This window comes from Pseudopipra pipra, chromosome 1 (assembly GCF_036250125.1).
Source record: "Pseudopipra pipra isolate bDixPip1 chromosome 1, bDixPip1.hap1, whole genome shotgun sequence".
Taxonomy (NCBI): Eukaryota; Metazoa; Chordata; class Aves; order Passeriformes; family Pipridae; genus Pseudopipra; species Pseudopipra pipra.
The window spans coordinates 56,693,669-56,710,123 of record NC_087549.1 but is presented as its reverse complement, the minus strand read 5'-3'; the positions used below and the strand labels follow the sequence as shown (position 1 = coordinate 56,710,123).

Below are 16,455 nucleotides of genomic sequence, written 5' to 3'. Positions count from 1 at the left end.
TTGTTTTTATTTCCCTCCCAGACCTCTTATCAGGCCACTTCCTAGCCAGCATATGTTTGAGCATGTGCAAAAGAGACATCGTGTACTTTTTGTGTATGTTGGTGGTGAATCTCCTTTAAAGGTTTGAAGCTTGATTAAGTAAAGTTACTTCTTCTGGCTATTCACAGAGTAATTTAAAATATCTTTTAAAAGACTGAAGTGTATGCTTGTAACAAATTCATGTGGTCTTTCTACATTTATTTAAGTGTTTTTGCAATCTTATATCATAACCCATATTTTCTAATTTCTCTTTGAAGATGAGGTATGTCACAAAGCTTTTATTTGACCCATACTAAAAGTTCAGAAATTAAAAAACGTTGTTTGTATTTTTTCAGGAAAAATACATTGAAGTTGCTTCAGAACTAATAGTTTATACGTACTTTTTTTCTGCCTCAGAAGATGTAGTGCCTGAGGTAAGCTGTTTCCATGCCTACTATTTTTACAGAAGTGGTGTTGTTCTCATATATGTAATTTTACTGTTTCAATGGCACAGAGATGGCTTCTTACAGTATATTTGGCTTTGATAGATTCCAAAGTAATTACACTGAAACATATAATTTTTGAGTCTATATGAGGAAAGAATACAAACCACGTTTCAAGTCTGTTACTGCTTTGTTTTGGCCGAATTAATTGTTCAGTCACATTAATAAAATTAATCAGAAGATATGTGGAACTCAATTTGGACCGTTCAACCTGCTCAAGAAAGTAGATACTTGGACTTTTAGCCAATGTACAACTCTTGTTACTTCAGACAGTCCTTTCACCAAACACTTTTAAAACTAATTTGGGGGTCTTTGCCATGAAGTACTTCTCATACCTTAGTAATCAGAGAAGTAAGTGAAGAGGTAAGTTATTTTTGTCCTGTACAATACAGGTGATCAAAACATTAGTCTGCCCAGGGATCAATGGATCCAGTCTACTGGCTGCAGAATTCTCATGTGGCTCTTTGGAGGAGTCTGTAACAAGGAAAATATTGACAGTTAGTCACAAGGGTGGAAAAAATTGGTATTGTTAGTCTAATCATTGTTGCTTACCTGTTGAAGCAAAATCAAGAGGCTGTTTCATTTATTGGTATCTCCAAGTGGGACCTAAGTCTACTCCATGCCTGATAAAACGTGACTTGGAAATTAGTTTGGGATTAGCAGGGTGAGAATAGCATAATTTGTTGGCTTTTTTTTTTTTTTTTTTAGCAGCTGCATTTTCGAACATCATAAGTAGAACATACTCATTTTAAATAGTGGATTGTTAGATTTCCAGAAGCCTTGTATCAAAGGCCACCGTAATTTGAATATTGCTATTTGAACTTCAGCCCCACCTGAGCAAGAAAAGTACTGTTCAGTTGTACAGTGGAAAGAGTGTAAAAGGCTCAAAGTCTTTGAGATTCTATGATCTTACTGATGAAAGCAGTGAGCTTTTTTTTTTCATGGAAGGTAATTTCCCCATTGTCATTAAGCTGAAGTAGTAATATTCTATGGAGAGAAGCAAAAATGTTATGAAATTACTAAGTGCTAGAGTTGTAATGAGCCTGTGCATAATGCTGTTCACTGTTAGGCTTTGTTTTGTCACCTTGGGTAATATTGTTCCAAGCTTCAGGTGTCTTTTGCGAGCCGTAATCTGTACACAGATTGATTTGTCCTTTAAAGATGTAAAACTGTGTTTAAAATAAGAGAACAAAAGCATCACTTAGAATTTTCTTATTACTCATTTGTATCAACTGTTACATTGTAAACGTACTGCTTTTGCATTTGTTTCCAAGACAAATAATGCAGAATGATTATAGAAGGCATGTTGTTTGGAAATGATGCAGTTCTTACCTTTTCCAAACATATCAGTAGACAATTCAGCCAACATAATTAAAAGTATGCTCATGATATAGTCCTTTTTTAACCACAAGTGCCGTTAGAATTTTGGCTTTGAATGGTAGCAAGCAGTCAGGAGTAGATGCAGTATATCTTCTATGGCAGTTCACTGAAAATGTGAGCTGAATGAGATTCTTTAAGTTCCAAGAGAAAGGTTTCTACACCTCTTTTTTTAGTATGTTGCTGACTATCCTAAATATCATGTTTAACATGGCTTTCATTGTTCCTTTTGCCTAAATTAGGTCTGTATGCAGCCTTGTCTTCTGAAGCTGTTTCTTTATATTCCCATCAGTCTGATCCACAAGAAATAGCCCAGATTTAGTGGGACATGTTATCAGTATTACTATTTTACTGTACATTTAGAAGAAATAGCAGTATGACAGGTATGCTGACAACAGCACCGATTGGGAACAGGGTCCATTATTGATAAAACCCCCAAGTTTACGATCTCCTATCTAAAGTTCATGTGCAACTCATAAAATATTCTTCATGCTACTGGAGATACTAGTAAAAAATCCTGTTTCATTTACGCTTTGTGAGATCTACCTCTCAAAACTACACTGATGTTGTGTTACTTGTAATATGCAGAAGCTGATAAATTTATTTTGGTAAATTTAGACAGAAAATATTTAAATGTACTTAGATATTTTCCCAAGGACTGCATTTCCATATTTTCAGATTTTTTATGTCTGTTTAAACATCTTTCAATCTTTCATGGATTAATTGAAAACTAACTCTTTCAGTATGTGACATTGCCTGAATTACCTGCTGTTATGGTCTTCAAAGATGGAACTTACTTTGTTTATGATGGTAAGTAAAAGTGGACATTACCCTAAGAAAAGATATTTAAACTATATATGGAGAAACTGGAAGAGGTGGGATTTTTTTGAAGTTTATGTTGGGCTTTTGGGAGATTCTCCAGTTTTAGAATAAGTAGCAACTCCTTCAGGAAGGAGAAGAGGAAAAAATAATTAGTTCTTATGCCACAAAATGAAAGGCATTTGTTTTAGGAATACTGAAGTAGAAGTGATGATATTTGCTTTGTGTTATAAGTAAGATGTAGCTTCCAATATTATTATTTGCTGGCATTAATATACTTATAAAAGTTACTCCTTCCCTCACTGTTGTAATTCATCATACACAAAATAGAAGAAAACTTACTGAAGAGGAGTCACACATACGATGAATTTACAGTTTCGAACAGTTAATGAGATTTATTTTAAGTTGAAAATGTATCACTCAGAAGATTAATCTGCAGTTTTCATTTCTGAAAATAGGTAGTACCACAGCAAAATACTCCAGATTGGCCATCAAGGATATTCTTTGTGACTTCACAGAAGGGATGTGCTTGTCTTCCTCTTCAGTCTGTTGCCTCCAGATAAAAATTCACTCCTAGCCTCCTTGATTTGCATTTAAATTTTTTTACGTTTTTTGCAATCCTGGAGAAAGAAAGCTTGTAAGAGAAACACTTCTGAATTGCCTTTTGCTGTGTTGCCTGCTTGCTTTTTCCATACCTTTTAAAACAAATGCATAACGCATAATGAAACAGGCTTCTAATTTACTTCCTAAAAATTTTACTGTCTCAGAATGTACCAGAAACATTATTTTAAGTCAAACAAATTGTGAAGATGCAGTTTAAGAGTCTGAATAAGGTTATTATGTCCAACTGTTATGACTGAGCTTACCATAAGAAAAAGTTCTGGCAAAATCCAGTTCAATACTCTCAGCTTGTCTGGTATTTTGGTTTGGGTTTTTTTTTTTTCTTCCCCTTAGTAGGGAAATTGATGCAGACCTATGGGAAGCATTATCCTTGGAATTGTTTGCTACTATCTTATGGCAAATAATTGTTAACCTGAAGTTATTGATAAATCACTCTATATAATATGAATTTGTTTATTGTACATATAATATGCAACATTATGTTTATATATGTTTTTCTTTTTTACTTGTGAATAAGATCTAATTGGTGGTCTGTGTTAGAACTGGATTCTTTATGGATTAAAACATCTAGCATGTGAAAGTAGCCTTCAGTATAACTGATTCTGAGTCATACATGACTGTTTATTCCTTTACATTCACAGTGCTGTTGATGCATCTGCTTTTTCTTGACTTCTTTGTTTCATTTAAGGAGCCTCACAAATACTGCTTTCTGTAATTTTATCTCTGTTTACTTAGTTTGAAACTTGGTGACAAGCACACATACACCTTTAAAAGCAGAGTTTGAAACTGTTCCTTTCTGCACTGTGTCACAACTTTTAATATAGTATTGTTTATCATTGAGTCTGGGGGGAAAAAATCAACTTTTCACACTTTTCTCTAACACATTTTTTCTTCAACAATTGAAAATTGCTTTACAAGTTTTAAAACCGAAATGTCCAGAAACATGTGATAACTTAAGAAGAATAAAAGGAGAAAAAATAGTGTTTGCCTCTATAGTACTTAAGTAGTAAATATGACAGCCTACCTTATGAAAAAAAAGCATTTTTTTTTTTTTTTTTTTTTTTTTTGTTAGAGTATGAAGATGGTGATTTGTCATCTTGGATAAATAGAGAAAGGTTTCAAGGCTACCTTAACGTTGATGGCTTTACGCTGTATGAACTTGGAGATACAGGTGAGATGCTGCTACCACCAATCCCTTTGACATATTGTGTGTAAGAAAAATTAAAAGAGTACTAAGAATGTGTTTTTTAAATCTCAGAAATTAATCAGTCTCAGAGTTCAAGTTGGTAGTGCCAGACTTTTGTTGGTGTTGGTGAGACCTGTTGTGTTGACTAGAGGTTTCATCCACAGCCTTGTCCTACACTAATCCTTTCCTCACAACATAGAAGTTTGTATGTCTAATCCTGTGGTATTCAGAAAAATTAGTAGAACTTTTAATTTAAGAGCACCTTAGGTTTTGTGTAAGTTGTATACGAACTCTTGGAATACCTGCAGGGAATTTTATGACATATGGACAGGTTTAGATGTCTTACATCTAATGGATTTAGATATCTTTAAAACATATGAAGGGAGTGGAGCGTGTGCTAAAATGGACTTGTCCCAGAAAACTTCAGCTTTTCTCTAGTAAAATTTTTTGCAGGCCAATAAAAAATTTTGCAGCCAAGTGACTTCTGGAATAGGCAAATAATCTGTACTGCTCTTAAGGTATACATACTCTGAAATATCATAAAAAATGCTGTAAGTGTTGATTTTTCCAGGCCAGGGTATCTTATCATCTACATTCCCTTTCAAAGTATTTATATTCAATCAGCATTGAGTTCTTTCAGGTTTTAAAGATTATGAAACATCTAGGTTCTCACATATAAAGCTAATATTGTTACACCTACATTTTAAACAGTTATTTACAGAGGTGCTGTTACAAGTTTTTTAAATGTAGTATATTTGTTCCTGTTACATTTTTGTCTAACAATTCCTCAAATTACAAAAAGGAAGAATGTTGACTTTATTAATCCAATGGAGGAACCATCATTTACTTTAAAGAAACTGATGTACTTGAAATTTATTTACGTTGTCTTTTTCAGTCTAAAAGGTAGTTGACTCCTAGTGTATTGACTAGGTAGTGCCTTACAGTAAGGAAAGAAATGGGAAAAAGTGAGAATTGAGGTATGGAAGAAGTGGGATGGGGAGAAGCTGTTGCTGTTTCACAAGAAAGCCTGGGAATGAATCATAGTTCTTGCTCTTAAGACTCTTCAGTATTACTTGAAAAAAAGTGACTTTCTATTTTTGAGGAGAATGCTCCCTTTGGCATGATGATACTTAGGAACAGAGCAATAGGTTGTCTTGGGGGGTGGGGGGGTTGAGTGAATCACGGCATCTGAAGAGAATTAACAGATCTGCACTCTGTAGGCTTTAGTTAATTTGGCTGATGACTACACTGTTAGCTGATCTGCTTTCCTAGCAGGAAATGCTTGATCTGGAGAACCTTTGGCCAGCTTTCTAAACGTACTTTGATCTGATTCACCGTCAGAATCCTTGGGGTTTGGGGGTTTTTTTCTGTTAATCAGAAAAACTTCACAAAGTAAATCTGAGAAATCAATATATTTTGGTGTTGGCCTTTAAGCTCCTCTGACAGAGGTCTGTGGACTAAAGTGTTTTTATGATGCAATGAATTCTGGGCTGTGACAGTAAATTTTCCAAATTTTTTTTTCCATAATACTCCAAATTTTTAATAATGTGAAAAGTAGTCATTACTAAATCCATACAATAGTGATTCAGTGACTTAGAATCAGCTTGTAATTACTATTATGTAATAAAGGTCTCCGTAGTCTCATATTTAGGTATATGCACATATGCAGCCTGAGTAGGTTATTAATTTTTATCTGTGTTTCCTCCCTTTTAACTTCTTTCTAAGGATAGGCTTTTCACAGAATGCTAGTGGTGTGGCATTAAGCCACATCTTCATTTATTTTCAGTAGCTTTTAGAAAACCACATTTTGGTCAGCTCGAAGAGGCTCTTTGGCTTTGAGATTGGTTTGTACTTAAAAACTAATTCCTGTCTCTGGAGACTATCTGCTCTTCTAGGTTAGCATGTTTTGCATCTGAGAATGTGTGTTTCTTTTTAAGTGGTTTCAAGAATTTTATTCCTTATTTTAGGAAAACTTGTGGCTATTGCAGTCATTGATGATAAAAACTCTTCAGTGGAACATACCAGGTACAGAACTGAATATGGGTGACACTATGGGAGAAATGTGCTGGTATGACAACTTTAGAAGTTTCTTAATTATTAATAAATACTACGTTAAATGAGTGGGTTTAACTTGCACGTGTTCTCTAATTTCTGACTTAGTGTCCTGAATTTCCTTAATTTATGGCTCAGTTGAAGCACATATGAGTTCAATGAGATGATGGGAGTTCCTGACTCACTCTTCTGCCCTTTGTTAATGAGATCACAGGAGCCAACGATGATCTCACAGCTTTTAAAAGCTATTGTGTCACCTTTAGATGAGAGTACTTGAGTTCAGATGACTTTGAGATGAACTTAGTAAGTTTAAACAAGTGACTGTACTTCAGCTCACTGGCATTAAAAATTAGTGTAGTGATGCTTACATATTAGTTGTTTGTGGAACATTTAAAAAGGGATTGGAGTTTGAGACTGAGAGGAACAAGACCTTCCTCTGTCCATTTCTGGTTGCATATGTAATTAGACTAAGAAAATGCTGTTCAAGTACTGTGTATGGGATTTTAAACCTTTAGGAACCAAGCACGATGAGCCAGGTGTTTTTTGGTAATCCTCATTGCTGATGAGGTCCAATTTGCTGTTTTCTGGGGAAATCTCAGTGTTTATTGTTTGTAGTTTGAAAGAGTATATCCTGGATTATCAATGTTATTTCTTTTTGCCTCCAGACTAAAGTCCATTATTCAGGAAGTCGCTAGAGATTACCGGGATCACTTTCACAGGTAGGCACACATGGTACTCACTCTGATATCTTAAATGAACTGTCTTCTAGATCATCACTTTTTTGAATTACGTTGCTGAGTGTCTTCGGTTATAGGAAAAATACTTAAAGATAAACTATTGGTGAAATCCACTATTCTGCTTTATTTTTCATCATTGCTTTTTTCACCATTTCTCTTACAGGGATTTCCAGTTTGGCCATATGGATGGAAATGATTACATTAATAGTTTGCTAATGGAGTAAGTAAATTCTTATTTGAATTTTCTTTCTTCTCTTGTATTCGTTACTGAATATATTTAATTAAAAATAATCTTATGAAGAATTCCTGGCTTTCATGGCTCAAAAAAAAATCAGTGTCCTGAGAATTCAGCATGAAACATAGTAGCAGTTTTATGTTAAATTAAACTGCATAATTTAATATTAGAAGTTCCGCTTACTGATAATACTGATTGACAAAGCTTATCTTTTAGGTCTGCTTTGTTAAGTTAGTAACTGTTAGAATTGTGGGATTTTCACTCTTGATGCATTTTTAAGACATGCATAGAAGTATGCTTCTGTAGAGAAGCAGCATAAAATGCATGGAAGATGCTGTCTGCTCTTGATATGTACATGGCAGATTTTGAAATATATAAGTGGTTTAACAAGATGCTTGACAGTTGCCCTTGTTATGATCCGTGTCTAAAAAAATGCATAATTAGAGAGTTAAGTTTCTTGGCATTTACCATTGACTATTTGTTCTCCTCTGGCATTTGGAGTGAAAGAAGGGAAAAACCAGAGGTCTGTATGCCAGCTCTGTAAGTTTTCCAAATCCCTTTCTTGGGTATCAGAGCGTTAATAAAGCATATGTTCTTGCCCCTAAAGGTTCTAGGAGCTTAATGGGGACCCAGGAGTCATAAGATCTGTATTTCTGTAGGATGTCTGTAGATTAAGACCTGAATAAAATTCATTTAAAAACAACTGTCTCTCAGTTGAAGTCAAGTAATGTGATTGAGCTTTATAGTTGCCAAAAGTGAGACCTTCCTCACTTCATTAATTGCTTCTCCTGTGCAGGCTCTTACATCTGACTGTCTACTGAGCTGTTTCAGCTTGTTTATCTGGCAGAAAAATGGTTTTTGTCTAGCCACGTAGGGAAGTTATTTTGCTGATTCAACAAAACCCTTAAACCTCTTCTGCTCTGCTGAGTACCAGAACTGATGTGCAGAGAAGTAGGGGGGAGGGAGATGAGATCTCTGGGAGGAAGGAAATGAAGGGAACGAAGACAGAACTGCCACTTAGAGTGGCAGTGATCTAGTGGCAAGGTCTGTTCAGCTTGGTTGTTTAACCAAATCTGCAAAAGGCCTGACTTTATAATTTGTAGTATATGGAAAGTTGTTGCTCAAGTATTCACCGGCTTTTAACTGTTTTCTAGACAGAGAGTATACATTTCAAGCGTAAGTGGAAAGCAGCAAAAGAAAGAAGCAAATTATGTTCAGTGTTACAAGTAACTGCTCTTCCTGTGGATGTGTGAATGATTCAAGTAAAACCATATTGCAAGTGCTCCGGTTTGTCAACAGATGGCAGCAAGTGGAAATAGAAAAAGCCTCCTGAATAGTGAGAAATGTATCACAGAATAGTTTTTTACTGTGCCAGGTGGACATAGGAACAAATTCTGTTTCTTCACAAAGGACAAAATATTGTGTGATTTGTAGGGATAGAATTAGTAGACCCTGATAGAAGTAAATTTATGAACTTGGCTATAACTCCATGAGGAGACATTATAGTTCTTCTGTCTTTTCACCAGTGTATGAACATGCTTTTGTTGGGTTAGAAAAGGTATGATTAAAACTACACACAAAAGAAGAAAACAGAATATTACTTTACTGAAAGTGTAGTAAGCTAAGGTGTCATTGGGAATATCAACTAGAGGTGGATGTAGAGAGGTGTCATTGGGAATATCAACTAGAGGTGGATGTAGAGTATTAATTCCTCAGTTCTTGGAAGAGACACATTAAATGTGCTTTTATGAATCTCTGTATAGCATATAGAATCTGGGTACTTTTTTGTTTGTTTTGAGGTTAGTTTTTTTTGATGAATCTTTCTGCATCCCAGTGATAAAACTTGTTCTCTTTTGACTGGGACGATGTATTTTGGCAGAAGTTGCTGGCTTGTTAGGCACTGTTGCTGGCTTGTTGCTTGTTAGGCACTTGCAAAAACACCCAACTTGATTCAGGTGATTCTCTTCTCCCTTCCCTCTTGCCTTTAAGGAATGTTATAAAGAACACACGAGAAAGTGAAGATTCATGGATATCCTTTTAAATTATTGTAGCGATTACTTGAATTCCAATATTTTACATGGGAGTTCTTTAAATGTATAAACTGTCTGTTTTATGTTTCCAGTGACTTGACAATCCCTACTATTGTTGTATTGAATACCTCCAATCAGCAGTATTTTCTACCAGATAGGCACATTGAGAGCACAGAAGACATGGTTCGGTTTATTAACAATATCTTGGATGGTACAGCTGAAGTAAGTCTTCATTGTGACTGGGAATATGTCGGTTGATGTTTATTTCCTTAGATGCTAAAGCAGGGAAAAGATTTGGTTACTCTGTCATGTGTTTTATCTTCCTGTCCTATCTGTCTTATTGTCTTGTGTGCTGGCAGTGAGTATGTGATTGTGAATTCTGGAGTTGTGCTGTTGCTTACTGTTCTGACTGCAAAACCTCTTGCAGAAAACAAGGTTTATTCTGTTTGTAGCATAATGTTGGTTGGCTTCTTTTGATGTTCCTTGTACTGGTGCACTGGTAAATGGAGATCTCATTATTAATCTCCTGGCTTGCATTAAATGCATTTGTTTAAAATTTTTATTATAGTGCATAATTCAACCATACTCTTTCTTTTGGATGGTAAATCAATAAATCCAATAGGTGGAAAAATGATAAGTTCTGATTCAAAAAGCAGTGGTATACTTGCTTTTCATGTTAGAAATGGACACAAGCTTACCCATGTCTGCTTTAAAACTAAAATCAAGCTGTCTTTTGTTAAAACAACAAGGTTAATAAATCCATCTGGAATTGGTGGCTTGGATAATTTCTTAGTATTTATTCCCTCAGTATACTTTGTTAAACAGAAGGCTATGTTATGTGGATGAGAAAAGATCATGGATCAGAGCTTTCATTTGTGCTTGTGGGGGTGGAAGGCTTTCCCACAAAGGGGAGCAGTGCTAACAAATAATTTGGCTGCCTCCCAGGAGAAGCCTGTGTTGGTTTAAGCCCCAACTTGCTGCAGAATGCTTGCTGTGCTGGCTGAATCCTGCTTTCCATTACATCAGCAGTTTTAGGTCATTGGGTGGTAATGGCTAGTAATGCTGAAGATCATTTCAGTCATATGGGGTACCTTGGTTTATTTAATCTGACAAATTGATGTAGTAACATAATGGAGGTGGAGTTACTTGTTCATAACTTCACTGGCCATGCTTCCAGTTGCATTGTGAGGGGTATTACTATAACTTATTTGATAGTTCTTTGTTCTTTAGTTCTCACTTTTTTAAGTGCATTGAATTATGTTATTAACATGCTAGACTCTATTTAAATATATCCTTTTGGTTGAAACAATAAAGGAAATTGATTTCTGGCTGGTTTTTAACTTTGAGGAAATTAATTTATGATGCCTCAGTTTGCTGCTATTTTGTCACTTAGGTCTTTCTGTTTTTTGTTTGCAGTACTCCAGCTAGAATGATTAAAGGTCGATCTAAATTCACATCTCTATACAAGACAAAAATATAGGATGTGCCTTCATTTAAGCTGTCTGAGGTGTCTACAGACATAAAATGGCACTACATTGGCTATGTTCTTTGCCCAAGAAATTGTACGGCTGTTGAGGAATGACAGTCTTCAAAGTATGCTGGTGAACTGCTAATAGGAAGCAGACTTTATGAGCCACAGAGAAATTTCTGAGAAATCTAACATTTCACCCTTCCCTTCTTTGGGAAGTGTTGGATTATTCACCTTGACTTTCTTGGTATTTTCTGTAAGCCCTTTAGGTAACCTTTTGTGACTCTGTTTGATCTTTGTGGACTTTATTGCTATTTGAGGGGTTTTGAAAAGTCAGATCAGGTGCTGATCAGTTAACTTGCAAAATGGGGTTTATTTCTCTGGCAACTCAACAGGTGAAAACTAGTCCTGTTCAAGAGACAGATTGCCCTTAGATTCGTGTAGTTATTTTGAACACTGCTAAATTAGGTGGCAGTGTAGGTATAGTCTGTCATTGCTTGACACAAGTTTTATTTATTGCACCTTCATATCTTCTTTTTGCTTAGTCCTTAGCTTTTTCTAACTGTGCTGTCAAAAATCCATAAATGGATATCCAGTAGCTGCAGGAAAGTTCAGAAGATCTCTGCAGTTTTATTGATGTTATATCAGGACAGTTGCTAATTTTTGTTAGTGTTTCTCTGTGGTAAGAGTGAGTGCCAGCCTACTATTCAAGTTGGCACTGATTGTTTAAAACTGTTGTGAGAGACTTTTTCGTGAGACTATTGAATAATAGTTATCGAAGTTTGACAAGCTGGAGTGTCTGGGCATCATGAGATGTAAGAATAATTACTTTTCATTTCCTTCTAAAGGGACTTAAGATTGCAAGGTCTGAAGAATGAACTTTTGGAATCATAACTGAAAAGTGTCAGCAGTTTTGACTTGGTTGCGTTTGAAATTTCAGGCACAGGGTGGTGATGGACTTCTGCAACGAATCAAGAGAATAATCTATGATGCCAAGTCTACTATAATGGTAAGTTTTATTTTTTCATTAAATTAGATGGTACCCTTGTCAATCACAAAACAAATATTTTCAGAGGGTTAAAAAATATCTTTATATAAGTTGGTTTATATTATATATATTGCGTATATATTATAGGTATATATAAATTAGATTTAAGCCAAATTAACTTCTTGAATAAATATTTTAATACTATATTTTATAATTTTTCAACATAAGTTGATTTCTTAGTTTTTCACTCCTTTTCTATATGCCTGACAAGTATTTTAAGGGATAGAACAGGGAAAATTCAAAATCTTTTCCTTGATCTTTTGACATACTTTCCTAAACTGGTAGCACTTCCCTGTTCTGAGAAACATTAGGGTTTTGTTATAATTAGTTATGGCATAAAGGGATTAAATACTACTCTTTGTGTAGGTTTAAAGCAAATATTTGTATCATCTTTCTTATAAGCTAATTATGCTTAACAAAGTTTTGTTAGCTGGAGAAGTACACAAATCCATTTCTTCATTTGTCCTACACAAGCAGATAAACCTGTGCTGTGAATTTAAATCGAAACTTGCGTGTTTCTATATGAGTGGCTTCTACTTCTGTGAAAATGCAACTTTTAACCATAAATTTCTGCAACCATAAGTACTTGTTCCCATGCCATTAAGCTACTCTTCAACAGGAAGCTGTCTAGTAACAGAACATTTCTGCAGATCCCTTATTACTTAAATTTTTGAGAATGAGGCACAAATAGTAGCTGAATCTGGTTCCTTAAAAGTGTTTTTGTAACACTGTTAGAACAATTGTTTCTGAAGCTTTAAACAATGAATAGGATATGCTGTTGGCCTGTTAACATTAACTACCCCAATGGAATATTGTAATATTTGAATTTTTAAGTATTTTTTTATAAACTTATAGTAGGTATTGTTGCAGTTGAGGACTCTTTGTCATTTTTGCAGAAGAAAGCAAAACAAAATCCAAAAAACCCCCAAAGCAACAGCAATACAAAAACCTAACCCCAAACCAAGCAAACAGAAAACCCAAAAAACCTTACCCATCTCCCTGAAAAACCACTGAATCTCATTTTGGATATTTTTGAATAAATGCACAGAGTGATAAGAGAAGTAGTGCAGTAACTTTATGTTATTCACTGAAAGTCTTTTCTACTTCAAATTTCTATTTCAACAGTCTGTGTTCAAGAGTTCACCACTTCTGGGATGCTTTCTCTTTGGGCTGCCCCTGGGGGTCATCAGCATTATGTGTTATGGAATCTGCACAGCTGATACAGATGGAGAGGTATTTGAGCATGAGGGAGCTAAAAAGGAAAGTGGCGATCGGGAGCTCACAGACGAAGGCAGTGAGGAAGAACAAGAGGAGGAAAAGAATGGAAAATACACAGAACTTTCAGATGGAGAGCTTAAACAGAAAGACATAATGGAAAAGAAAAAAGACTAACTTGTTTAGCAGAAGAATTCTCTAGAATTTCCAAATAGATTTATTTATTGAAGGTTTTCATTTATTGATGATCTTCATGAAAGAGGACCGTTTTGTCTGCATTATGGTAGTTTTGACTTGCATGTATTCAAATTTTCTCAGAAATTGACAGAAAAAAAAATGGATGTTCTCTTAATTGTCCTTATTAGATCAACAAAGAGCAACTTAAACTGAAGAAATCTGCAGGTACAATTCTATACCATTTTTGGAAGAATTTTGAATTGTTCATTTCCAGAACAGTGAGATCATGTTACTGGACCTTACTGTATGTGATGAACTGCTAAGTTAGCCCAGCTAAGCACTCATTCCCATAAAATTAGGGCTGAAAACTAAGAAAAATGAAGAGAGCTGTGAAGTCTTTCAGAGCCTGATAGCTAAAGACAAGTTGTGATTTTTCTAAGAAGTCACATCTTCTACCTTTTGCACATTATTATGAAAAAAAAAAAACCAAGAAGATTTTCTATTTTCTCCAATTAAATGTAAATTGTTATGAATTGGAGACTGTTCTACCATGTAATAATATAATTATTGGCAGTCAAGAATGTTTACTTGATATAGGATGTGGGAGTTATATTCTAAGTGAAGTGTTTACTAGTGCTCTAGCAGTTAAAAATATTGGAAAACTGTTACAAACTTTCTAGAACATGATTGCCTGTTGTTTTCTATGAGTGCTTGCACGGACTTATAGTGCTACAGGTCTTTAAGTTTCCTAAATCTGCAGCATAACTTGATAAAAGAAGATGTAAATATAAAGACCCTCTGATGATTTTGTATAGCTCTCTAATGGCAACCTTTTTGAATGGTGTAAATTTGTTTCACAGTGTTTAATTGAGATTGTTATATATCTTTTGAGGTAGTTGGTTTTGTTTGAGACTGTTACTTACTCTGAAGGAGGGAGTTATTAGAGCATAATATTAACATTCAAATAGATTGATCAGTATAATGCATTTTTCTTACCTTTTTCATCATAAAATTCAGTTTTAGTACAACGCTGTGACTGTGAAAAGGACTAATTTGTGTCCAGGGTTAAGATCTCCAAGGGGAAGCTATAAAGTAGCCTTTGGCATCAGTATCTTAGAGAATCACAGAACTCATTGAACTATTCCTTGCTGGTTTGTTTTTTCTTTTTGTTCCTGTTTTGTTTAAGGCTATATTACTGTATAATACAAATTATAATGTCTTTCTCATTAGGCAGCTTGATCACATAAGAAATTACTATGCTCTAGGACTAATTTAAGGAATTTCAAATAAAAAACATGAGTAAGCTTAAATAGACAGGTTCTGTGTTTGAGTAAATTTGGTGATGCTATACAATGGTAACCAGGGAAAACATTGTATTCTTTTTCTCTGTAGGAAAGAAACTGTTTCTTCTCTTTAAGTAGCTTGGTAACAGCTGACTTCATGTTGCAATACAGAGTAGATCCCTGACTTAAAGATTTTGGTTGTCAATCAGTATAAACAACATGTAAAGAGATTAGGAACTTTTTCAGAAAACTTCTGTCTGGCTTTGAATCCAAACTTTTTCCTTTTGGGTGGAGAGATAAAAAATGAATTCATAGAATACTGAGTAGCATGTGTCAGATACTTTTTTTCCCCATTTTTTGTTTTCTCCGTTTTCCTTCTACGAATTGCCTTTTTTTTTTTCATTTTTGTCATTATAGCTAATTGTATATAGTGACTTGAGTTTTCTTGTTTTTTATTGGTGTTTAATTTTTTTGGCAGAGTCTTTGAGGTGTAGTTTTAGTACATGAAGAATGAGATGCTTAAAAATGTGTTTAGCAAGTTTTTTTAACATGATATGGAGGTCCTGAGTTGTTTATTAAAAAAGTTTAAAAAAAAAATAAAAAATCACTTACAGTAAAACCTGTAAATTTCTTCGGACTTCAGCATAACTCAGTGCTGATAGTCAAAATATAGGACTATTAAGGCAGTAATATGTTTTTTTGTTTTGTCTTCTCTTTAAGATTTCAGGACAGATCAATTACATATTTTATTTTGGCTCAAGCTGGAAACCTGCAGCTTTTGACTTAATAAAAACCTAAAGTGGTCACTGGAATGCTGCTGTTCCTTCTATGGAGTGTAAAACAAAATTAAAAAATATTTGAGTTCTGCTGCTCTCCTAAGAGCTGTTTCAACTATGAGCCTTTTTTTTTTTTTGGTGGTTATTTTTTGTTCGTGTTTATAATCAGTAGTAGCCAGTTAACTTGCTGAGAAATCTTGTGAGATGTGGACCTGAGTAAGGAAAATACTGTGGAAGAAACAGATCACACTGGGATCTGTTAAAACTGTAGCACTTAGTAGTCAGAGTTAGGAGTAAAGCCTGTGTCTTGGTTACTTCTGAAGTCTAATATCCATCAGATGGGTACTGAACTATTGAAAATTAAACTTGAAATGTACTGCTGTTTTCACTGAATCCGTCTCCCAGCTATATTGAGCAAGTCACAGGGAGAAGAAAAGTATACAAGTCGTATAGTGGGTGTCAGAAGTGGTGTGAGATTAAGGCATTTGCTGTGGTCACACAAGTAATCCAGAGTGCTGTCTGAGGGAGGGCATTTTATTTTTCTTCTGCAGTCTCTAAAGGTTTCCTAAAGCAACTTCACTGTAATAACTTGGGATTCATGAAGTAATGCTGCTTTTCTAAGTCAAGTGTAAGCCTTTTCTTTTTCTGTAATAAAAACCATTTAAAACAGCTTGTTTCCTTTGCTTAATTTACTGTGTGTTAGGAGCTTAGATTTACACGTTGTGTCGGAGGGTGCTTGTTGAAAGAGTACTTTAGGCCTTGAGTAACATGGTGCAGAATTGCAGCTGGAGGAGTTAATATTTACTTATCTTTGATTTAGTGAGCACTCTAGCAATATGAAACAAATGAAAGAAATTTTAAAATACCATACTTAAGAGTTTCTACAGAAACAGAGGGATGCTGAGGCAGT

At 34.8% G+C, this 16,455-nt stretch overlaps 1 protein-coding gene across 3 annotated transcripts in view; it reads left to right on the top strand.

Annotated features, from left to right (window-relative positions):
• Positions 1 to 16,214, top strand: part of TMX3 (thioredoxin related transmembrane protein 3) — a 28,253-nt gene extending 12,039 nt beyond the window's left edge. Inside the window, exons 7-16 of one of the 3 annotated variants that reach the window (XM_064657671.1) lie at positions 22 to 121; positions 375 to 452; positions 2,642 to 2,708; positions 4,411 to 4,509; positions 6,492 to 6,549; positions 7,242 to 7,295; positions 7,477 to 7,533; positions 9,671 to 9,800; positions 11,987 to 12,055; positions 13,220 to 16,214. In XM_064657671.1, the coding sequence (XP_064513741.1) occupies positions 22 to 121; positions 375 to 452; positions 2,642 to 2,708; positions 4,411 to 4,509; positions 6,492 to 6,549; positions 7,242 to 7,295; positions 7,477 to 7,533; positions 9,671 to 9,800; positions 11,987 to 12,055; positions 13,220 to 13,486 (979 nt within the window). In that variant the 3' untranslated portion in view covers positions 13,487 to 16,214. Of the gene's footprint in view, positions 1 to 21; positions 122 to 374; positions 453 to 2,641; positions 2,709 to 3,175; positions 4,379 to 4,410; positions 4,510 to 6,491; positions 6,550 to 7,241; positions 7,296 to 7,476; positions 7,534 to 9,670; positions 9,801 to 11,894; positions 12,056 to 13,219 lie in introns of those variants that run through there. The other 2 variants (XM_064657681.1, XM_064657691.1) reach the window with 2 other exon arrangements.
• Positions 16,215 to 16,455: the final 241 nt, after the last annotated feature.